At 35.7% G+C, this 25,234-nt stretch overlaps 1 protein-coding gene and 1 long non-coding RNA gene across 10 annotated transcripts in view; one reads left to right on the forward strand and one right to left on the reverse strand.

Moving 5' to 3' along the window:
* RGS7 (regulator of G protein signaling 7) overlaps positions 1–25,234 on the forward strand; it is a 580,824-nt gene that overhangs the window by 551,780 nt on the left and 3,810 nt on the right. For 4 of the 7 annotated variants that reach the window (XM_072830414.1, XM_072830413.1, XM_072830415.1 and 1 more), the window contains 5 exons: positions 245–355; positions 1,619–1,744; positions 6,265–6,451; positions 9,483–9,572; positions 10,973–11,068. In XM_072830414.1, the coding sequence (XP_072686515.1) occupies positions 245–355; positions 1,619–1,744; positions 6,265–6,451; positions 9,483–9,572; positions 10,973–11,053 (595 nt within the window). In that variant the 3' untranslated portion in view covers positions 11,054–11,068. Of the gene's footprint in view, positions 1–244; positions 356–1,618; positions 1,745–6,264; positions 6,452–9,482; positions 9,665–10,972; positions 11,069–11,764; positions 11,846–25,234 lie in introns of those variants that run through there. The other 3 variants (XM_072830416.1, XM_072830418.1, XM_072830417.1) reach the window with 3 other exon arrangements.
* Positions 248–24,062, reverse strand: LOC140635568 (uncharacterized). Of its 3 annotated transcripts, none has more exons than XR_012032913.1 (7): positions 23,937–24,062; positions 18,365–18,596; positions 15,958–16,066; positions 14,731–14,781; positions 11,107–11,238; positions 6,678–6,991; positions 248–678 (listed from the first exon to the last, which is right to left on the reverse strand). It is a non-coding gene; the product is annotated as an uncharacterized lncRNA (long non-coding RNA). The 3 variants fall into 3 exon arrangements; XR_012032915.1 differs by having other exon boundaries at positions 18,365–18,559; positions 23,937–24,055; XR_012032914.1 differs by lacking the exons at positions 248–678; positions 6,678–6,991 and adding an exon at positions 9,525–9,847.

The raw sequence follows: 25,234 nt of genomic DNA on the forward strand, positions 1-25,234 counted from the left end.
AGATGTTGCCTCACTTGACTTAGGCATGGGCAGACATGGACTCCTTAGCCACGTCTGTCTTCCAAAATGCACAATAAGTTGATGCATGTAAGTTATTGAAACATGAAAACTGCTGTTGGGTTTTACACTATAAGCAAGCAATTCCTTGACCAGACCTTTTCATATTATATCCTTATTTTGGGCTGGGTATAACTTCAGCCAAAAAAAAAAAACTAAGGAAGATGAAAATATTTTTTCTCTCTAGCCTGTTAAGTTACACGGAACAATATTTAGAATATGACCCATTTCTTGTGCCACCTGACCCTTCTAACCCATGGCTGTCTGATGATACTACCTTCTGGGAACTCGAAGCAAGGTATGTGACATTTTCTCTTCTCTTCAAGTATTTCACTTATTTCAGGGCTTAGGTGAAATAGAAAGAATTCCATAGCTGATAACTGTAAGGTCAGTTTCACTCCGTGTCTCTATTAGCCCATGCTATAAAGTTCTCATTCAAGATAATGTTTTTTGAATCTTAAATACTTGGATTTGCGGTCAGATTTGCATTTCTGGAGGACTGGCACCAAATTAGAGGACCAAAAGTTTCAGAATAGGCTATTCAGAGTTGAGATCTTCAGTTCTTGAAACTTAACACATTGTTTTTAGCTTCTTTGAAAATGGACAGGGCTGCAAAGCCCCCTGTATTCAAGCAAAATGAATGTTAAATCCATACTTATATAAGCCCAATACAAATATGTCTTTATAAATTCAATTTTAAAACAAAATGAACTTACCATAAACACTCTTAAAACATCTGACAAAAAAAGACTGACTTTTTCAGAAAACCAAAGCATAATTTAAGACGTCCTGGTTTCCTTCCCTTATATAAGGGAAGACTTAGATTACTGATCCTGACAGAGTCATGAAATGAGCAGTGCCTCTTACTTTACAGAGTGAGGATTTTGTATCTAGTGGCACCTCACTAGACTGTGTTTATGGACCTTTTCTTTCTTTTATTTCCATCAGGTGTCCTTAAATGCTTGACAAGTGCAGACTCTTCATCCATAAGTTCTAGATTTTATAAATGAGGAATCTGCGCCCCAGAATCTTGTGACTCAGCTAGGATTAGGTCACATATTTCTTCAAAAGCAGATGTATAACCAGAATTGAGGCCTTTTGGTTCCCAACACGTTTTCCCCAAGTATAACATACCACCTCAACACTGCATCATACACTGGCTAAGAATTGAGCTGTGAGGTCAAAATGTCTAGAATATTGCCCCTTATTACCTGCCAGACATTGGCAACTTAAAACTCTCTTTGTGCTTTACTTTCTTCATCTATCTAGTGAGAATCGTAATACTGCCTGTCTCATAAAGTTGCAGAGAAAGATCTAAAAGAGAGAATCCATCTAGAGCACTTAGCACCAAATGCTCAATAAACATTAGATACCACTGCGAATGCCTAACTTATACCTCAGTAATTTCATACAGAACCAACCACCAGTCAGATTTTTTTTCCTGAAAGATGTTAAAGATGGGAACTTCAAGGTATATATGATCCTAAGGGGAAATGTAATCGCAGATGATAGAATTGGTAATGAGAGGAATATATATTTGTCTTTGTTTTATCTCCTATAGCAAAGAACCAAGCCAACAGAGGGTAAAACGATGGGGTTTTGGCATGGATGAAGCACTGAAAGACCCAGTTGGGAGAGAACAGTTCCTTAAATTTCTAGAATCAGAATTCAGCTCAGAAAATTTAAGGTAAGACACATTGTTTGTATCTTATTCTATGTCAGACTTACTGTAATATGTCTGATTATTTTGCACTAAATAGATCAGTTACTCTTACCAACATGATGATGATATGAACCCACTGAATTTCTGCCTCTTGACGGAAGGAAAAAAGGTAACAAAGGCAAAGCCTATCCAGCATTATCAGTTCCTATGATGGTTTATTTTTACACTATCTTTTGATCTTATAAGTATATAAATTTGATGCATTTGAAGTGAACTCCTTAAAGAAGTGTAATAGTTGGACTAATGTATGGCAAAATGAAGTATGGTCAATAATATTTATGTAGTTAAATTATCGATATTTAAAGAAGACTATTATCAACATTAGTCTTCTTTAAAAAAATATTAGTCTTCTTTGCATATTGCTTCCTAAGGTCTAGGAAAAGAAATTTGAGGGCCTATTACAGAGAACTTGAAACAGAACTATGGGGCAGCTGATCCACTTTGCACATTTAAGTACAGCCTCAGGACATGTGAGAGCCACACCACACTGAGCTGTTAGTACAAGACGGCTGTGCATTCTACCCATCTGTTGTGAATATCATCCTTACATATTTTTGAAATTTCTCTAACTTAAGAGGCACCTGGAAATTGAATTTTTAAATGTGAGACACTGCAATAGATTTTAGTGGCTCTGTTTAAGATTACTGAAATGAGTGATAACTTTCCACTACATAAAAATGTTTTTCCATGAACTCTTCCATTCATTATTCTTTTGAAACATGATACCCTAATTTACTGACCCATGACTTATGCAGTCCTGTGAAATTCATTTACAGGGAGGCCTCAGCATTCATTTATTTTCATTGGAACACTACAGCTCCAGGCATTGTCACATTCTTTTCAGGTGATTTAACAGATACCAATACCAAACCATTCAGAAATATGTAGAACTTTGACAGATGTCCTATGGTTTAAGCAAGATGACCACAGACAGAACCTGGAGGAATGTTATTGTATATGTGTGCCTGTTGTGAATTGTTGGGATTCAGCCTCTTATTCTTTCAAGTTTATGGGAACCCTTCTTGACAGGGCTTTTACAAGATCTAAAGTTGCTAAGGATTCTTTTTTATATTGAGGCCACATCATCAATTATTAAGTATAAGAATGCATAAAAAATAGAGCAGAGATAAAGGATATGGTTAGCCTTTTAGTCGAAGGAGAAGTGGAATTTCCTCTAATTCTCTAAGTTTTTAAATAAGTGCTGACATCATTGGTATCATGATGAAGAAATAAACAAGTAATGAGCCCCACCAGTATCAAATAACCAAATAAAAATGGTTCCTGATCTCATTAAAATTACAGCCTAGTGGTGGATACAGAGAAGAGATCAATACACAAAATGATGGTTATTTGGCTTGGAGAAGTATAGAGGGATAGCTAACCCAGAGCTGGAGGTCAGCAGAGGCATCCCAAAGAAATGGCTTCAGGCTATGTCCTGGTTGTCAAAAGATAACCGGGCCAAAATTCCACCTCCCCATCCACTAAAAGGAAGAGGGAAGAAGCATTGGGCAAAGGAAATAGCATGGGCAAACTCTGTTTCAAGAATGGATCACTGTTAATTCCTCAGTTCAAGCCTTAACCATTTCTTATCTTGATAATTCTATGTAATGCTAGTTTTTTAGCTAAGTCATTTCATATTAGAAATATGATATATTTTATATGTATATTACATTATGATTATATCCACCACTGTATAAGTATGCCATGCTATATTTCGTGTTTTCTATTTCTGATTATCACACATCTAATCATCACAACAAAAATGAAGTGTAAATATTCTTGCCCCATTTTCAGATAAGTGAAATAAGTTTGGGGGAGGCTAAGCATCTTGTCCAAGTCAGATTGGCTAGTAATTGGCATTCTCGGCTTTCTATAAACCAATATATGTTATACCCTACTGCTCCCCAAATCTGAGCTCCACTTCTTCTGCTTAGGTATCTGGGATTAAGATAAGAGAAACAGAACAGATTAATAGATTAAGGGAAACAGAACAACCCAGTTTACTGGCAGGGCTAATAGAGTTTAAATAAGTCTCAGTGCATCTTATCAAGCAGCTGCCTGCAAGCACCTGCTCTTTATAGAAATATGATGCTCATATGAGCATTTTCTTCAAGTATTAAGACAGTAAAAAGACGTCAAGAAATAACTGCTTATTGATCACTCCTTATTCCTCAAATACAACCTCTGCTATCCATTGGTGTGTTTTTGTTAATTCTTTTTTCAGGTAAAGCATGTAGCATAGCATAAGTACTAATTAAACATAGTAATGTGAATTTTATTGTTGAGTGTCTAAAAATATGTCAAGCCCTCAAAAGTGCCTTTTACATAATTTATCTTATTTAATCTAATGGAAACCTAATAAGATAGACATTATTACCCATTTTACTGATGAAGAACCCATGGCTCAAATACACTTACTTCCTCATATTCCAGCTACTATGTATTAAGAGTAGATGGGATTTTACCAGAGCTCTTTCCATTCTACTGTTACCATAGCACCTACAGTAAGGCCAAGAATAAGAAAGGTGATGATGCTGTTAGGGAGACATTCAAGGGAGTGGTTATGAGCATGCCGTCTACTGCAAATTATCCAGAGGCAAACCCTAGCTAGGACACTTATAGTGGGCAACCTTAACTTAATCTTCATATCCTCAGTTATCTCTTCTTGAAAATGAGAAAAATAATAGTAGGTACTCTAGAGTTGTAGGGACTGCATGAGTTAATATAGTTAAACCACTTAGAATAGTGCCTGCACTTACATATTAGTATAGATGTCATTATTAATACCTCCTCAATCCTTTATTAATTTTTCTGTATTTTCAGGTGCATTAAGACATCATTGCGTCTATAACGGCTTTCTAGAACTCCCTTTTCCAGTCCAGTGCTTGCCCAGCAGAAGGTTCTTTCTTGCTCTGCACTCCCACACTGTATAGTTTGAGCTATTCCTTGAGAGCTCCTCCTGGGCTTCCTAATATTAGGCAGCCATTTGAGTGGTATATCTTTTTCTCTAGTGGTTCCTTGAGGACAAAAATGTTCTTTTGATTAAGGTGTTAAAAGCATGCTGGAGTGAATTTGAATGAGCATGGATTACAACATTTGTGCTCCCTCAGATGGCACATGCCATTCCTATTAGATTACACAGTGTCCAAATCTTTTATTTTTGGAAGAAATGGTCTTGAGCCTTCCCCTTCTGAAAGCAGTAATGGTAGTTTCATGTGTAAGACATTGTCTAAATCAACTGTTACATCTATCTACAGGAAAAGGGTCACTAGAAACTAGAAACTCACTAGATTGAGTAGTATTTGCTATTCTAACTCTAATTCAATTGCTTGGTTGCTTATTTATGACCTTTCATTAATGCCCAAATTAAAACTAAGTACTTATGAAAGTTCTTCTTGTCATGTACCTCTCTTAAGACTCTATAGCCTACAGTGCCCTTCATCTTTGTGGCCATTTTCTCATTTTGTGCATGACTACATCTGCCATTAGAGCAATAATTGATGATGTTGAGGATAACATAGACCTAGTAGTTTCTCTTTTCAGGTACTTTTTCATTTTAACAAATTATAATGATATACATATTCATCTTTTCAACATTATTTCTAGTTCTAACCAAAACATATAACTTAGAGCAAAATTTAAAGAAATTAAACCCATTAATACAATGTGGCCCTTTATTATTAGACTTTTCTATTTGCTCTTATCAACCAAAATATGTTCTAGTGTTCTTTGCTTACAGTATATATATATTTTGTATATATATTCTATGCAGAAGTATATAAAATATATTTATATATTTAGAAATAACTCAGTATATATTTGTTTTTTTCAGAGCTTCTGAATTGCTATGATGTCTCCACAAATTTAAACCTTTCAAACAATGGCATGGGAAAGCTTGTTGCTTCTGTCATTTCATAACTCTCTGAATTAAATAGCCTAAAATTAGTTACTTACCCTGATTTCTCCAGCTAGGGCCTTTTCTGATCTTGTATCCAGTCCTCTTTTAATTCCAGTAAAGCTTCACTGTAATTCTTTTGCCAGATAGAGCAGAAAATCCTTTCCATAGGATTTTCTCATTGCTCAAATGGACAAAAGATCCAAAGAATACAGTATAATGCCCTACTTCATCCCCCCAAGCAGATGCTCTATGTCACCCACCCTAATTCCCTTCAAACTCCTCTCCCTTTCTAAATGATTCTTTAGCAGTGCCATTTTGCTCTACTAAAAATTAAAGTATAAGAATCAGGGCTCTGGGAGAACTGGTTTTAACAGCAAACACTTAAAAGAGATTGTTTTCAACATTTCCTTTTGAAAAATTTATATATTTGAATACAACTAATGAAGAAAAGGCCATCTATGGGAAGCCCTCAGAAAAAAAGGAACTCATTATTATGCATTATCGTGAATAGTATGATCAGTCAATATGTTAGAATTTGCAGATTATGAGGCGTCACAGTAAGTGATTGGTGTTTCATTTTGCATAGATTCTGGCTAGCAGTGGAGGACCTGAAGAAAAGGCCTATTAGAGAAGTCCCTTCCCGAGTTCAAGAAATATGGCAAGAATTTCTGGCTCCAGGAGCCCCCAGTGCCATTAACTTGGATTCTAAGAGCTACGATAAAACAACACAGAATGTGAAGGAGCCTGGACGATACACATTTGAAGATGCTCAGGTTGGTATATGGGTGGGCCTCACCACCGTAAGTCACAGATGTGCTCCTGGGAAGTTAACATTTGACATACTTTTGCTTTATTTTCATTTAATTGGCGACTAGGCTTAATATTTTCAATTTAGATAACTATATGTAAATAACTCCAATTGACTTAAAAGAAAACAGACACGTTAAAAAGAACAGTTACTAGAGCCTGAGAATGCTTTGTAAATTTGAATGTTTTTACCTGAATATTCCTTAAAGGGGAATGGTTGAAATATTGGAACAATTTTACTTCATTTTCTACTTTGTCACTCAGTATGTTAGAAAACACTTATCTAATGGTGGTCCCACCTCAGTAGCACATATTTGAAATCTTAAGTTGTCTTCCAATGTGGAGATTTTAAGTTTCTGGCATTCTTAAATTATTCATTATGATGACTTATCAGAACTAAACTAAGTAGCTTAGAGTTATGTCACACTCAAGCCAGTTTTGTCTCTGATGATACAATAAAATGATAGATTTAGGCATGTATGAATTTTCCAAGTTATCTTTTTAATCTGTGAAAAGAAAAAAAAGGAAATTTATGTTAGATGTTAATTTCCTTAGTGTTTTTTTTTTCTCAAACTGGACATAATTGCCTCTTTAGACATAATCTGAATTTCTATTTTCGCTAAAAAATTGTGCTCAAGAAGAACAATAAACTTGAAATGAGAGGATATTATTTTCCTAATGATATGCTGAAATTGGCTTTTAAATCAGACCATTCATACTTCTTAATTTCTTAAACCTCTTCTGGAGAAGAATATTAGTTCTAGAAAGTATTTGGTTTTGCAAATAACAACATTACTAATATAAAATATAGAAGATGAAAAATAAGATACACACATGCCCTTCCTTGTTTGCAGTCTCAGTGGAAAGTACATTTCTCCTGGCTTTGGTTAAAAGAAAAGAGCCATCGTATAGAAAACTAACAATAAGTAAGTAAGTGCTCAGATCTGCTTATTAGGCTGAAACAGCTAACCAGATACCCAGTCTCTCTGGATTTGCCATGTCCTTCTATTTGGAAATAATTACAGATACACAGAAGAAAGAGCAGGATGAAAATTGTAGCCCTGTTGCTTACTTCTCTGTTGATTTATCTTTCTTTCAGTTCAAGATAAAATTTCAAACATTTTTCTAGAGCCAACAATGTATAAAATGTTTGGGTTAACCTTCCTAAAGTCCTAAAAGGAACATTTCTTTGTTATCTGTGGCATTAAATATATTCTTGTTTATTAGGCGTTCAATAAAATGAAAAGGCATAGGGCACCTGGGTGGCTCTTGGTTAAGCATCTGCCTTCGGCTCAGGTCATGATCCCAGGGTCTTGGGATGGAGTCCTGCATCAGGCTCCCTGTTCAACAGGGAGTTTGCTTCTCCCTCGCCCTCAGCCCCTCCCCACCACTTGTGCTTGCTCTCTCTTTCTCTCTCTCTCTCTCTCTCAAATAAATAAATAAATAAAAATCTTTTTTAAAATGAAAAGGCATAATTTTCTACAGAAAACATTACCACCTGACCCTGTACTTCTTTTTCAGTTAAGTTCAGCTATTTAACTCCAGTTTTTGCTAGTTTTTTTTAAACCTCTTCTTCAAAAATATAGTAATAGAAATTCCTGGCATTATTTGAGAAAAGACCCAGTGTAATGGCTAAGAAAGCCATTTCTAGAGTCATCATTGGCTGAGTTCTAGTCAGAGCTCTGTTGTGTGTCCTCTTCTTCATATTTAAAATGGACATAATAATGGTTCCCAACCTCACTGAGGTTTTGTGAAGATTAAATTTACTAATATAGGCAAGCATTAGAAGTGTGACTGACATATATTCAAGCAGATCTGAGCACTTACTATGGATAACTCCCTTACTTTGCTAAACGTAAGGCCTTTGGGCCTCACAACAACCTTTTTTATGTATTAAAAAAATGAGAGTCAGAAAGATGAATAAATTGGCCTAAATGTATATGTCTGTAAGTGGCAGATCTTGAGCACAGTAAGATTTGAATCCCAAAAAGCTTGACTCCAAAATAGGACATCACCCCACTTTTCCAACAACAAATTCTGATAGGGTCCCAAATGTACCATACTCTTGGAGATGAGCCTTAGGCTAAATATTGAGCAAGAGTAAATCCAGATTATTGCCAGTATGTTTGAGATCAGGGAAATGAGTCATTTCCTAAAATATATATTTTCTGCAAACAGAGATTAGGACATCCAGGATACTCTCTGCATCTAACTGGTATTTCACTAGACTAGAAAGATGAAGGAGTTTTTATGCTCCATTGAGCTGCAGTGGGCGAGAGCAGAATCTACCTCGATTGGGCTAGCAGTGAATTGGATGAATACACTTTTTTCCTTGACTTCTTCATCTACCAATCTTCATCCTCAAGATAGAGCACTGCAGACTGATTAGGATTAAATTTTAAATATTTACCTAATCTGTCACTGAAGGAGTTTTTTAAAAAGCATACAAATCAGGAGATTTAGCAATTAAATATCCCAAAACTTATTTTTGGACTTGTGCTCTGGCCCAAAGTGGACGTGGATGACAATTTTCCATATAATTTGCACCAAAGAGATGACTCATCTGGTAAGTCTGCATCCTCCAAGAATATGTAGATGCCAAAGGTATCTAAGATGATTACTCAATCTTGACTTCACATCATTCACTTTTGGCCTGGAATAACTTTAAGAGAGAGCAGATTTATATTCTCAAATGACCTATATAAATCAACCACTTGATTAAAATTATTTCATGACATTCCACTAACTGAATTCCATTTTTTTTAAAGGATTGGATGTGATTTTTCTCCTCTGTAGCTCTCAAACCAGTTCAAATATTGATCCATGAATAAAACAATAAATTTGAAGATTTAGGTGTTCTCTAAACACAAAATATTAACATTGTCAACTTTAGCTGCCTCCAGATTTGTTTTTGGACCATATCCTATATTCCTATCATAGTATTTTATTTTCCCTGAGAAATAATAAAGAAGCACTTCAACCATTATTTCTTTTTAGGAGCACATTTACAAATTGATGAAAAGTGATTCATACCCACGTTTTATAAGATCCAGTGCCTATCAAGAGCTTCTACAGGCAAAGAAAAAGGTATTGGTTCTTTGTGACCTTTTTCGATCTGGTTCTCAGTTATAATTATATGGAGTAGTTCCCTCTGCTGAACCCAGGGTATTGGACAAATGGTAAGTGAACACACTCCAAGACCTTCCCCAAACCTTTGCATTTTATAAGGGCCATTTAAGGTGTTTTTGTTTTGTTTGTTAATTGCTTATTTTCTTTTTTGTTTTGTTTGTTTCTGCAGATGTTCATGCTTTACAACGTTTTTTAGAAGCTGTTTTCTTGTTTCATGTTAGTCTTCTGTATGTCTAGTTTAAAGAAATAAAAATTACAATAATGAAAAGGAAGGAACAACATCATTAGGTCAAAAACTTGAAGAAGGTTTTCTTTTTCCAGTAAGCTTAAGTGTATATTTTTAGCCACATGCCCCATAATTAACTATAGACTCATTTTTTTCAATAATAGCTGTCAAAACAGCTATATTATATATAATGGTTGCTTCAGAATATTTTAACTTGGCATTTATCCTGGACTTCTTAGTATCCCTAAGTGATAAATTTTACACACCTAACAAGGTAGCCAAACATTTTGGAAGGGCAGCAATATACCTCATTATTCAATTAATATTTATAATCAATATAAACAATAAAGCAGGATATGGAAAATCTGAATATAAAAATCAACACTCTTCATTATTTTTAATGTTAAAATAGTCCATAACTTCTTGAAATTTTGAGATTAAATTGTAATTTTGTGTGATTCATGATTGTCATCTAGGCTAATGGGATTTTTCAAAGTCCATGGCCTTTGCAGCTGGAAGCAGATACTCTCTCGTTGCAGGTGTTTAGTACAGCAGCCACTAGCCACATGGGTTATTTACATTTAAATTTAAATTAATTATAAGCACATAAAATTCTAGCCAGATTTCAAGTGCTCAGTGGCCACAGCTAAAGGCTTCTGAAATACTGGACAACATAGAATGAAATTCCCATCTTTTCGGAAAGTTCTGTTGGACAGCAGTCCTCTACAGAATCGATGTAAGCAACAGAAATCTAGTCCCAACAGAAAATTATGAGGAAATTTGGAAGATATTCCACTAGATTTTCAAATATGTAGGATTTACACATCAGCGTAAAACCTTCACATATCTATTTCATTTCAATGTCATTTGATTTTGCTTGAAATCATGCCATTTTATTTGCATAGGAAGTGTTTTGGTATTAAAAATAAAAGTACTCATAAAAACAGAGGCTATGCCCTGTATCTAGAATCCTTCCTTGGCAGCTTTCTACCTTCCTGGTCCCTGTGATTTAGAACATGGATTTGCTGTCGCATCATTTCATCGTCCTGTCTTTTTCTGTTCTGTTTTCTTTGCTTTCTTTTTATTTATGTTCCCTATTTCCCTTTGCCCCATCCCACCCCACTCATGTAAGTCGGAACACTCAATGGATCGCAGAACATCTTTTGAGAAATTTGCACAGAATGTGGTAAGTTTTATTTTTTTGAGGAATTAGAAATCATTAAGTCCAATTGGGAAAATTCCCCAATTTCTAGCCCCATCGCTCACCTTGCATCCTTTGATGTAACAACAAAAGCATTGCCTTTATTCAAATTCAGAACTTTGTGCTTCCTGCTTATCTTTCTGTCCCAACTCTTTCTAGAGTAAAGATGTCATCCATGAAAAGCCACATGTATCAAACTAAGGTTTGGAAAGAAGTGTATATTATGACATATAAAATGAAGAAATGATTATTTTTTTGTATTTTAATTTTTATTCTATTTATCCCTTTCTTAAAAATAGTGCATGCATTTCTACATGCTCTTTCTCTTAGCCCTTCCTAAGGCTTAAAAGATAAGGAACAATGAGGGTTCTGTGCTTTTTACCTCTGCAGGGAGAAAATGACCTAATGAGCAGTTTAAAGCCAAAAACTTGTATGAATGGTGGTCGGTGACAAGATATGCCCCACCAAAGACCCACCAGCATGCCTCTCTTATGCTTTATTTTTCAGGAAGGTGTTGAAAACTGTTGCATAAATCATCCAGGAAACCAGTAGTTTTCCTACCACTGTTTTCCTAGTATCTTGCCATGTGTTTTGGTGATATTTTGGTGATATATTTGTTTGTGGGATTCTTTTTTTTTTCTTTTTGTATTGTGCCAGTGCCTTTGGAACTTTCTGACGTTGTATAAACTCAAACTAAAGCCTTCAACACATTTATTTTTATAGGGCAGAAACATCCCTATTTTCCCATGCCATAAAAACTGTACACCAACACTGAGGGCCAGCACTAACCTGTTATGAAAAGAGGTAGAAAAATCTTGGTTTATACTCAAGTTTGTCTGCATTGTCTGTTGAGTTGTGTGGTTAGCTCCATGCTGCTGTGTGTGTGTGTGTGTGTTGTGGCTTTTGCTGTGATGGCCAGTTAAGTGGAGTTATGTGTGTTGAAATGTAAGCAGATTGGATTCAACAAAGATGCTGTTTTTGTTTTTAGTTTCCTTCAAGGATCTTTGTGGTGGGGAATGTTAATCATTTCTATTTATGAATTGCCAGTTGTGACTCGGCACAGAGTATTTGAAAGAGTTTAAAAAGCAGTATATGCTTTGAACATTCAATGTGATTGCACAAATTAAAGGGCTGGAAAATGAAGGACTCCAGGAATTAATCACTCTATAAACTTCACAAAATTTTGGCTGGCTTTATTGGAATCTCTGACCTTTAAAATAAAATTTTCCTAAACATGCTTCATAAGTCACCATGGGAAGATAAAGACAATATTTTTAAAAAGCTTCAAGATTTTTCTGGAGAAAGTAGACATAAGGCTGTTGCACAGTGGTCTGTGCAATGTTTAAGAATTTTTTTCTAAATTCGTCCCTTTCTAACATAATGCTGACAGAATATTGTTTTAAAGATTGGAATGGAAGTTTCTGTGGTATAATTTAAAATAATAACACAACATAAGGAAGATGGAAAAGGGAAGCAAAATGGTTGTCTTTCCTCCAACACCATCCCCAATTCTAACTTCCCCAACTCTTAAAATAGTACCCCATTGTCACACGCTGCAAACTTTAAGAAAAGCTAGGAAATAAGGGGAAGACAGGCTCAATCATCTACAGCCTTCAGTCAAAATTCATACATGAAATGACAGCCATATTCCAGCCATTGTGCTATTTCTCAGGAGCATGTAGAGGGTAGAGACTTTAACTGCTAAGGAGCCTGGAGGTATAAACAAGATGTGACACACAGGAGAAAGATAAACTATTTCTACTTGGTATTGGGGTAGGGAGGAAGCACCAACAGATAATGTGAGAATTCTCAGAGGAAATTATATTTAACTGGACATATTGGATTTCACTAGAACAAGAAGGGCAACCATCCTTTTAAGGGGAAGTGGAGAAAAGGCTGGAATTACTGGAGAAAGAGAAGTTGTGTAGCATCTTCTTTCATACAACATACAAATAAGTTACAGATAATCTTCAGACACCATTGTTCACGGTCACTTTTTCCATCCAGGAAAACAAAAATTAATAGTTTTAATTGAATATTTTGTTTCTGTCATACTTCTGAAGAGATGGAGTAAGGAATTTAGAAAATCTCTCTGATTCCCTCAATAGAATACAAACAAATATATTTATGAGTCATGAGAAGTGTCTATCCTGAAAATTATCTAAATACAAAAACAAAAATTGATGTATTATACAACATTAAATCTTAGGATGGTTAGTTTCTATTTAAAGTTCCCTTTAATTCTTTCTATTCTTATTTCTTTTTTACTTTCCCTTGGTCTTGTTTTGCTCCATGTTTATGATCACTTTTATGGTCAGCATTATGTAAGTACTACATAATAAATTAAATAGGATATCTTTACAGGATCAATAAAGTAATTCTTACACAAGATGAAGGATGAGTGATTTTATTATGACCAGGTAGACATAATGAAGGAAATTTGTAGTTTAAATAAACATTTTAAAGGACTCCTATGTGCAGGTTAGTCTGGTAAATTACAGGGAGGCTACAGGACAGACTATTCAAAAAAGAAATATAGTAGGGAACATATAGGTAAATAAGTATGTAGACTATGAAAAGAACATGGCAAAGTGAGATCATAATAGTTCATGTTCACTGAGTGCCTGCCACTGAACTAGGCTCTGCCCTAGGAACTTTATCTTACCTAACTTAATATAATCTGACCCTGCAAGTTAGGTATTATTATACCCATTTTATTGTATTATTATTGTTATACTCATATTATTATACTCATTTTATCAGTGAGAAAACTGAAGAGTAAGAGGAGGTGCATAATTTGCCCAGAATCACACAGCCTTAAAGGAGCTTACACTGACCCAAAATTCATTTTTCCCAAATTCTTTCTTTTTCCATTGAACACTTTTCTCCTTAATATTCTTCCAATAGCAATATTTAATAGCTTAATAGCATCACTGTTTTGTTACATACGAGATCAAAAATTTTTTGCTAGACAGTTCTCAATACCATTGGAACTTCTGTTGGTTACTGAGAGTAACAAACTCTTACCAGCACCTTGGAGAATAATTATAATAAACAGTTAACAGTTGCATGGCATTTTGCAGTCTTCCAAAGACATTCTTTTTTGTTTGTTTTGTTTTGTTGTTGCTGTTTACATACATGGCAGTCTTGGGAGATGACCAGGCAGGTGCCACTACCCTTTCACAGATGAGCAAATTAAGAAATAGTAAGATGAGATCCCTTCACCAGTATCACTTAGTTGTTGAGTATAAGACTCAGAACTAGAAGCAAATTCTGATTTTAAATTCATTACTCTATTGATTACTCATTTTCGTTCATTATGCCCAACACTGGAAGGAAAAATAAAACTCATATTTGTGTAATACCTTCACCTTGCCCTATTGTCTCAAGACATCTCATTTCCTGTGATTTACTTTTTTATTATTTTGTTTTCCTTGTCATCAGATAAGACCTTAGGGGTAAAGTCTTTCAAGATTTACTGTTCTCTCATGCCTTTAAATGTTATTAAGTTGATGTCTCCATCACCAAATCTGACCCCATTTCTGCAACCACTAAAGTCTCATGACATCTGCCTGCCACACAAACCTCAAGTAGAACACACAGAAAATACGAGGAAAACAGGCTATGAGGATTGATTGTCCATGCCTTCAACCAAAATTCATAAATCAAGTCCTGGCAGTACTACTCACCTCCTTTCCTCAGTTGGTGTGAAGGGGAAGTTAAATCAGCCGGACTCTGGGCTAGAAAATGAGAAATGAGAAATAGAGAGTGTTCGCTATTGAACTCCCAGGAACTCAATAATCCAATTGCTTTTAGGGAAAAATTTTACCCTTTCTCAATGAAGCCCAGTATCTGCAGAGCCTTTAAAAGATATCATGACCATTTGTTATCCCATTTCCACTGCCCTGATGGGGAAGGTGTGCTCTGGAGATGGCCACAAATTACCAGAAGTTGTGGAAACTCTGTGAGAGAATTTTAACAAAAGCACTGAGTTGACCCTGAAATCAGTTGACCTTTTGGGATCAAATCTTTATTTAACTCTATAATTGATTAGTATGCATATAGATAAGAAGAAATGTAAATATAAATCCTATAACTTGCTTGGAGTGTTAAAAAATGTGAAAGATATAACACTTAGTTCTTTTAGAATGTTCTTTTTGGTTACATCTAATTAAATTCTTTTTTAAAAATACAAATTTAGGTTTTATTTTTTCAAGTCTTTTAAAAAAAATTTTATTTAAACTCAATTTGCCAACATATAGTGTAACACCCTGTGCTCTTCTCGTCATGTGCTCTCCTTAATGCCCATCACCATCTAGCCCATCCTCTCCCCATCTCCCCTACATCAACCCTCAGTTTGTTCTCTATAGTTAAGAGTCTCTTACGGTTTGCTCCCCTCTCTTTTTTTTTTTTTTTTTTTTTTTTTTGCCATTCCCCTATGTTCATCTATTTTGTTTCTTAAATTCCACATATGAAGTAATCATATGATTTTTATCTTTCTCTGACCGACTTACTGCAATTAGCATAATATACTCTAGCTCCACCCATATCATATATATCTCACAATGTCTTTATCCATTCATCAGCTAATGTATATGTGGGCTCTTTCCTTAATTTGGCTATTGTTGATAATGCTGCTATAAACATCAGGGTGCATGTGCCCCTTTAAATCAGCATTTTTATATCCTTTGGGTAGTGCAATTGCTGGGTCATAGGATAGTATCCAAAATCTATAAATATCTTATCAAACTCAATACTCAAACAATAAATAATCCAATTAAGAAATGGTAGAAAACATATAGAGACATTTCTTCAAAGTAGACATCAAGATGGCTAACAGACACATGAAATGATGCTCAACATCACTCATCATTAGGGAACTACAAATCAAAAACTGATGAGATGCCACTTCATACCTGTCAGAATGGCTAAAATTAACACAAGACACAACAGATGTTGGCGAGGATGTGAAGAAAAGGGAATCCTCTTACACTGTTGGTGGGAATACAAACTTGTGCAGACACTCTGGAAAACAGTATGAAGGTTTCTGTTATATAATGAAGTCTTTCATTATATTTTTAAGATACTGTCAATGACCCTATGGGTTGTTTCTAGTCCTGATTAAATGATTTTTAGCTTGGTTTTCATCAAATGTGAAATCTAGCATAAAATATTCTCTAGGTCTCCCATCAGAGGTGGGACTACCTCTCTGGTAGCTAAGCATCTGCTCCTCAGCAACCTTCATGAGGATCTCTGTCTTTGGAGCATCTGTCCGTCCCTCACTCTCTGCACCTGCTCCCTGGTGCCCGTGCCCCCTTCTTCGCAGCCCCCCTCCCACCTCCCTGAAGGTTCCCTGCAGACATTAAAGTGGTGATTCACCTGGAAAAAATATTCTCTAGGTACCCTAACAACCATCAGGATTATACACTGAGACCACCCTGTCACTTCAGTACAACCCCATTAATAATACAGATTCCAGGTTTGGGAAATACAGCCCCAGATGAGCTGTGAGCAATGCTAGCTAGGAGTAGGTCAATGCAGTGTCAAATCTATTCATGTGGACCCCCATTTGGAGTGGACACTGGCTCTGCTTAAACCATGGCACTTCTGGTCAAGTGCTCTAGATTTTGCTGTTTGGGTTTACAGGTACATTCGTGTAGATAAACTTTGTTGGATCCCAAAGCACCTAAAGGGAAAATGTATAAACTTATCACTTGCCACTTGTTCATTTTTATTTTTATTCACCATGAATAATACCAATAGGGAAAATTGACCTAGTAATCTAAGATCCACTCATATGCTACATTTTTATCATTGTTTTATATACCATTTTACTGGGTCCAGATTATTCATTCATTTAACATACATTAAGTTTTACTATACTACAGCCTATCTTTACTTTCATTTCCTTTGATAGCAATTTCTACCACAATGAAGTCTCTACTTATACAAATCTTATAGTATTCAGAATGGTCATTCTCTACATTGTGTTTATACTAATGAAGTTGCATTATAGTAAGACCTCCATGGAGTTAGTGAGATCCTTGATTCACATATACATCCCTCATAATGAAGCAGATAATCTTCTTCACATAAACGTCTATCATGATAGGATTATGAACTATGAGAGGGTAGGTTTTGATTTTATATCTGTACATCTTTGAATTTACCATAAGGAGAACTTTGTGCATATTTTTTTCTGGTTGAGTTCTGTAGACTTTGTTGCTTGAGATTACAGGTATGTTCATAGAGATCTGTGATAGAAAATTCCTAGAACATCTTAGGTAACTATAATTTATAAACTGGGTATTGGCTTTCCCACCATAGATATTATCAGAAAACCTAAAATCAATCCGCTCAAGGATGAACCATTTTCTCCTCTTTCTTTTATGGACCTGGAACTCACCTCATTTATCATTTTGTTATTGGCATATATGGCTATCCATCTTCTTTTACTGAAACTATTTACGGTGATAACTTAGCTTAGAAAGCAATTTCAGGTTCCCTGCAGCATGATGTAAATTGATCGGTGTGGAATGTATCAGACTATGTAGCCTATTTCGTTTGGACAACTTATCTTTATTTTCCCCTAGTAACATCATTAGATCTTAAATTGCCACTCAAGTTCTATAAACTGTGGAGTATATAGTGGTTTTTGGTCAGGGAGCATCCAGTGCAACCCTGGGGGTTTCTAGGGAATGATCTGACACTGCTGAGTAGGAAGTCCCCAGTGGGAAATTTCCCTGTTGCTAGCACATATGTCAGAGGCAGAAGTTTAATAGCATTTCCCAAAGTACTGTTTTAATATACTGAAGGCCTTGGATTTACACCAATGGTTACAAGGCCCCAGCTTCCTGTGTAGCTAGAAACCATCCTGGAGGCTGTATGTAACAGGTTTATAACCCAGTAGTACCCATGTATCCAAGCACTATTGAATTCTTTAATCCAATAATAACAACAGCAACAACAAAAACAGTTATTAAGCATCTACTATGGGTCAGACACTTTGCTCCTTATCTTAGAATACATAGATAATAGCTGTAAGCCATTCTGATGGCTTAAACATTCTGATATAGCCACTGCTATTAGGAAGTTTACAGTTCATAACAGATAAGATATTAATGGAAATAACTACTTTTGGGACACCATTAACATGTGCACCTAAGTTGGTTCATTCTCAAAAAAAGGTAACTGTTCAATGAACAGATATTCCTACTAGCTTTCTGCTAGCTTACTTCATGTAAATCATGACCGTTTCTCTTAAAGCAGCACAGAAGAGGCAGGGAGAAAGAAAGTTAAGGCCTAAGCAAGAGACCCACTTACTGTATAGTTGGGGAATGGCTCTGAAGGAGAGGGGACAAAGGTAGAACCAGAAAGAGTTCTGAGGACCTGACAAATGCAGTAGTGTTGCAGGCAAGGACTGCTATGAGGTCTCCAACTTAGAGGAGCATAGTACAAAAGAAGGTAATCAAGGAGACACCGTGTATCCTGGATCCACACACTGGGCCATCTTCATCTCTGCAGAAGATGCAGGTAGAAAGCAAATTAGGAGAACCTAGAGACAGGAGGACATGTCATATGTTAATTATTTCTAGATATGATGTCATTACTAGGCAGCCCTGTATCATCACCAAGTCATATATTTCTTCTTTTCAGTTACCCATTCTAAAGCACATGTACCATCATTACGTGTTGTTGGTATTCCTTTCTGAAACATTTTTCAGAAAAGAAAGCCATTAAAGAAAAGAAAGCCATTTTTATGCTGATGTCCAGCTATGCATGTGATTTTTACTTTTCTGTAATTTTTGCTAGTGTTTAGAGGCAATAAAACTAAAATAAACAATTTAAAATACATAAACAATAGACATATTTATATAAATTGTATACATGTTTAGATATAGATATATTATGTTCAATTCTACAGACACCCTCCTGCATTTTCTTAGGCACTTGCCAAGTACCATAGTGCAAGCCCAAACTGGACAAAATCCCATATCCTCTGCATTATGTGTCACATTTTGATGGCTGTTTTTTTCATTGTTGTTTTTCAATGGCCAGGATCTAAGAGTAATAACAAACATTGAACAACTCTAAATACAATACTTGTACCTGTAATTCCAACCAGAAAAGACCATTATTAAGATAGTCTTGTGATAGTTATTGGAATTTTAAAATACCATTTTAAAACTACACTGACTATTGTTTCTGGAGAAAATTTCTACCATTTTTTTGGTTTATCAAGTAGTTTCAGTTTATTTGCTTTGATATGAAAGATTCTTTTCCCATCTATTTCATCAGCAATAGAAAGAAAATTACCCAGTAGACATGGCTGAGATACAAAGGGGAATACAGGCATCTATTATCAAGACTATTCACTTGAAATATACTTATTAATATCTAGAAGGAACATATTTCTAATACCAGACAGTAAAGGCTGTTGGGAAGTCTTTATCCTTTCTAATTTTAAGAGTTAAGTCTTCAGGTACTTTGTGAAGATACTGAGAAAGATGAATTTTTTGGAGCCTCCAAATTGAAAAAAAAAATGTAGAGGCTCCAATTCCTGCAGGTCCAGCTTCCAGCCCATTGTGTGAACCTCTTCTGTGGACTCAGTGACAAGTAGGCATCTAGCATTTGCTGTCTCCCAAACTCCAGAGATGTGGGAGCCCTAGATGTTGCAGACACTCCACACCACCTTCTAGAAATTCACTTCTTATTTTCACCCTAATCTGCTTTTCTGTAACTTCCATATAATGACCCTACTTCTGTCTCCAGAACAGGACAGAATAAACCAAGCACTCATCTAGATCTAGACAGCTGTCAAATTACTTGAAGGTGTGATTATATCAACTCCTCTCAAGTGTTCCTTTTAATTCCTTTAGTTAAAAATCTCTAATTCATTGTTTTTCTGTGTGTCAACTACCCATATCCCATATCTCAAAATCGCCAGGGACTTGGAAAACACATATTTCACGACTTCATCACAGATAAACTGAGCCAGAATCATTTTCTCCACCCCCTCCTCTTTTTCTTTCCCTATTTGCATTTGTTACAAACATATCAGAACAAAATAATGTTTACAAACTGTGATCCAGGTAGAAGCATTCCTACCGGACCTCTCCTTACCAGGGATCAGTGGTTCTCACATTTGACTGCAGCAGAAACACGTGGTAAGACAGATTGCTAAACCTCTTGCCTCTTATGAGGTCTGATTACTATTTTTCTGGTGAGATCCAAGAATTTTCATCTTTAATTCTTAAGTGATACTATCTATTCCTACTGGCTTTGATACTACCCTCTGAAAACCATTGCCCTAGACTAACTGATGGATGCTCTCTTCTCTCCAGTGATAGATGCCAAGGGCACACTGTCACAGCTGAGAGGCTACTCTCCAGTTGTGCCCATAGCATTTTGCAACCACCAGTTGAATTATATGATGAAGAGTCAATTGTGTTTGTTCCCATGTTCAGTTTATAATTACTGAATTGATAGTAATTACATAATTTACTTAAATATATTAGCTGCTGAAATTTGAGTATGAAAAGAAAAATAGATGTTCCTATGAAAACTAAGCTAAACACAATAAAACTAGATAAACACTTAAAAATTGCTATCAAACTAAATCTGAGTGAGACTTGCACAGGAAAGTGTATTTCTAATGTTTCTAATTTAATAATCTCCTGTTCTTTTATCATCTTAGTTGCTTACTTCCTACACTTGTCTGTGAATAGTCCTCCAAAACAACTGAACACAATACTCAAGATGTAACCCAACCAACAGACATTGGGAATAATGTCTTCCAATAGGAAAGGAAATAGGAGGAAAGAACATGTCATGTAACTTTTACAAACCAGCCTGAAAATTGCATCAGTTCCCCCACCCTAGCTTAACGCAGCCATGTCAAAATGGAGAGTCATTTGGAACTTAAACTTAAAAAAAAAAATTGTTTTTCTCATGAAATGAGATCTCCTCAATCTTGTCTTTTGCAGCTAGAATTTTGGTTTAATGTTTACTTATTTTAATCTAAGTTTGGTTTTTATCCTTCTTTTCATTAAACTCTATCTTGTGAGTTATAGCTTTATAAAATAAGTTTTCAGGGATCCTTGGGTGGCTCAATGGTTTAGTGCCTGCCTTTGGCCCAGGGCATGAATCCTGGAGTCCCCGGGATCGAGTCCGACGTCGGGCTCCCAGCATGGAGCCTGCTTCTCCCTCCTCCTGTATCTCTGCCTCTCTCTCTCTCTCTATGTCTATCATAAATAAATAAATAAATCTTTTAAAAAATAAATAAAACAAGTTTTCACGGCATTTCTTTGTTACCCAGCCTTTTAACCAAGGTTGCCAAATTTGCATCATACATACATTTTATCAGAACTACATCAGTTTAATGGTGAAAATAACTGATTAAAATGCCATAAAGAACAGAGAGGAAGGCAGATTTCCACTGCTCCAGTAACTAGCACACCGTGAAGATAGTTGTTTGTTTAGTTATGAACTCACCCTTCTCTGTCTTGGCTACAGAGGTACCATGAAAGAGCACTACATATCTTATTCCATAAACCTTTGTTTTAGCGACCTCCTGTCATCAGGTCTGGTGAACCCATGAGCATGTACATGACAAAGATCTAACATAGTTTACATGAGGAGTTCTTTGCAAACAAAGAATTAGAAGGACAATATGCCATTAGAAAAATGAACAAAGCACTTGAACAGTTTTAAAAGGATACAAATAATAAATACATGAGAGAACAAACAGAAAACCTATCTTCATTAGTAGCCCCGTATAATTTAAAAAGCAACAAAATAACTTTTTCCTCCAAGTAGCTTATTTTTAGTATTTTTTTCTAGTGTGAGAAAAGGGGTAAGTAAATCAGTGATTTAATACACTGTTAATAGGAATATGAATTTCTAAACACTTTTTTCAACAAAACTTTACAGAATGTGTCAAAAGTTTTAAAATTCTTCTTGCACTTTCAGTCAGTAATTCAACTGTTAATAATTTAATCTTAAGAAAACCTACATGCATACAAGAATATGCATTGCATCATATATAAAATATAAAACACAACCTTAATGTACAATTGTGAATTTCTTAAATACATTAAGGTAGATATACCCGATGGAATATTATGCAGTTATTAAAAATTAGATTTTAGAGCAGTGACTGTCATCTTTTTTCCACCCACATTTGACATAGGAATGCATATGTGTTTGTGTTTGTATGTATATGTAATATATTGTATTACTATATAAATGCTTGTGTGTGTTTATATGTGTAACTAAAATAACATTTCAGAAACAGTACATTCCTTTATTATATGTGATACACTTTGATATATTCCTATTTATTCTATAATATTTAATTTTTTTTCTTAATGTTGGTAGCATCTATCTAAATTGATCTTGCCCACTAATGCAATGAATTTGAACAAAACAATATTTTAGAAAACACATGTAACATGAATAATTGACCAAAATATAATCATTTTAAGATGTCTGTTAATGATAACAAGCCAATGCTATGCACAGTATAATTTCATTTCTGTAAAAAAATGAAATTAAAATATTTTTATAAAAAAGGATACATAGTAGGTAAATAACTATTCAAGTAACATTTATTTCTTCTCTATATTTTTCTATGTTTTCCTCATTTTTTCTAAATATTTTAAGCTAAGGAAATGAAAGTATTTGGCTTTAAGTTTTCTTTCTCAGTCTAAACAGGAAGCTAGTAATAGATACTTAAATGTAAACATGTTCATAAACATGAACATAATACATAATACATAATATTATATTTTTAGTACATAATAATAGAACTTTTTCCGTGCTCCACATTATACATACCAGCTCCCAAACTATCTATAGTTTACCTCCTTACCTATAGTACCTCCTTCCTTACTTCTTCTCAACAATTTGAGCTTATCTTTTTTTCATTTGTTTTTATTGAAGTTCAATTTGCCAACATATAGTATAACACCCAGTGAATTTGAGCTTATCTTTAACTTTCTAGGAACTGACACTCTCCATAGTTTTGTTAAAATTATTCACACGTTTAGTAAACTCAGCTACAAGGTTGCCCAGGAGAATTGGTTCCATTTCCAGCAGGGAAGAGATTTCCAAACACCTACTTTCGCTTCAATTCTTTCTTAACACCTTCCCAGCTAGTGTTCTTGATAGGAACAACCAAAGCAAAATGAGTTAAACAGGCCCAGATTCTGTCAATTAGTCTATATTTAGGGTGTGACCAGTATTCCCCATATGTCACTCCACTGTGTCTCTCTTCCCTTAAGGTAAAAGTTACTTAACCCAAGATATTTGAGTCTTGTTACCTTAGTTTCCAGGAGCTTATTTTTTAAGTATAATTTCAGCCAAGGAACTCAATCAGCTCAGGCAAAGAATCAAGTATGTATTGAGGGATTCTATAATGTGAATGTTGTTTAACAGCTGTTGATTGTTTCACCAAGCCAGTTGACCTAATGAGTTATACCAAATGGCTTATAAATATGTGAGGTCTGATTCTCTGGGCAAGACAGTCCAGAGAGAATCACCAGAGGAGTTTAGGGGGCAGTTAGAAGGCTCTAGCAAGGACATGGATAAGAAGGTCATCTTTGAAAAGTGAGTACAATCTGAACAGGTAGATACATGGGTAGGTGACCAAGCTGATAGAGTATCAGGTGCAAAGGCCAAAGAATCATTCATTTTGTGGAGTGACAACAGGCAGTTTGAAAAGCCAGGAAAGCTAGATTTTGGAATCCAGGCAAAGGCGATAGTATTTATAAGTGAAGCAGGGCATTTTCAACATGAGAGTAAAAGAACAAACAGTATCCTTAAGTTCAGTGCCTCTAATTGCACTCCCTATCTCTAGTCCAGCAGTATCACATTATCACCAAGCAATCAGCACCTTATCATGTAGCAGTGGGCCTGGGCCTCTCTCTGGTCAGACAACTGGATCACGTACAACAGACCCTGAGATGGCAAAACTTGCACTTTCCTATTCTTGGTCTGTGGCCTCTGGAGCCTCTGGAGCCTACAGGCATTCTAGAATGTACTTCTGAGTCTACAGCAACACAAAACAGAGACTAGGAGGCAAGGACAGGAAACATACAAGTTGGAATTATAAGAGAGCGCAAGAGTTAAGAGGTTACCTATTTTTTTAATCCCAAAGATGCTGATAATCCCCTATTTTTCTCCTTAATCTTTTCTTTGACTATCTTCTAAACATTTTTTTTAACTTTCTTTTTTTTAATTTATTTATTAGAGATACAGAGAGAGAGACAGAGAGAAGCAGGCTCCAGGCTGGGAGCCTGACATGGGTGGGACTTGATCCCAACGTGGTGGGACTCCATCCGGAGTCTCCAGGATCACACCCTGGGCTGAAGGCAGCGCTAAACCGCTAAGCCACCAGGGCTGCCCTCTTCTAAACATGTTATCCCTTCGTTTCTGTTTGGTGTCCTATAGATCAGGAAAGACTGATGTGTGTGTTTTTACAACAGTAATAAAACAAGTGGCTTAATTGCCCAAGAAAATCCAGCTTATCTCCACTACTTTTGTGGATAAGTGTCTGCAGGAAAGGAGGATGGAGAGTGGCCTTCATCTCCCTAGTGCCCCAGGCTCTCAGACTGGAAGGAAGAGCCTGGCTTTCATGTTCGTTTCTGCTGACTCACAGCTCCTTATTGTCAACTTTCTGTTACTACTTTAATAAGAACAAGAAAAACTTTAGAGATGCATGGGTGGCTCAGCGGTTAAGCATCTGCCTTCAGCTCAGGGCATGATCCTGAAGTCCCAGGATTGAATCCCCACGTTGGGCTCCCTGCATGGAGCCTGCTTGTGTCTCTGCCTCTCTCTGTGTTGCTCATGAATAAATAAATAAAATTAAAAAGAAAGCAAGAATTTCTAAATCATGTAAAATTCTTAACTATTGGTAGTTACCTTGGAAGAGCTAAGAACAAACACATAGGTTGCTTGTTCTGGCGGCTTTCTCTTTTTTCTTTTTTTTTTTTTTTTTTTTGGTCAGGGGAGGTGAATATTTTCCTAACTATAATAAAATTTCTATGGAGCATTTAAGAAGTCAAATTCTACCGTGAGAGACCAGAAAGCTCTCTTTGTTTATATGCTTTTATAACTATATTGCAGATTAGGTAGATGCTCTGCATTCACTTAGATGCAAGAAAATCTGAGCTGTATTTTTGTCCTGAAACT

Source organism: Canis lupus, chromosome 6 (assembly GCF_048164855.1).
Source record: "Canis lupus baileyi chromosome 6, mCanLup2.hap1, whole genome shotgun sequence".
NCBI classification, from domain to species: Eukaryota; Metazoa; Chordata; class Mammalia; order Carnivora; family Canidae; genus Canis; species Canis lupus.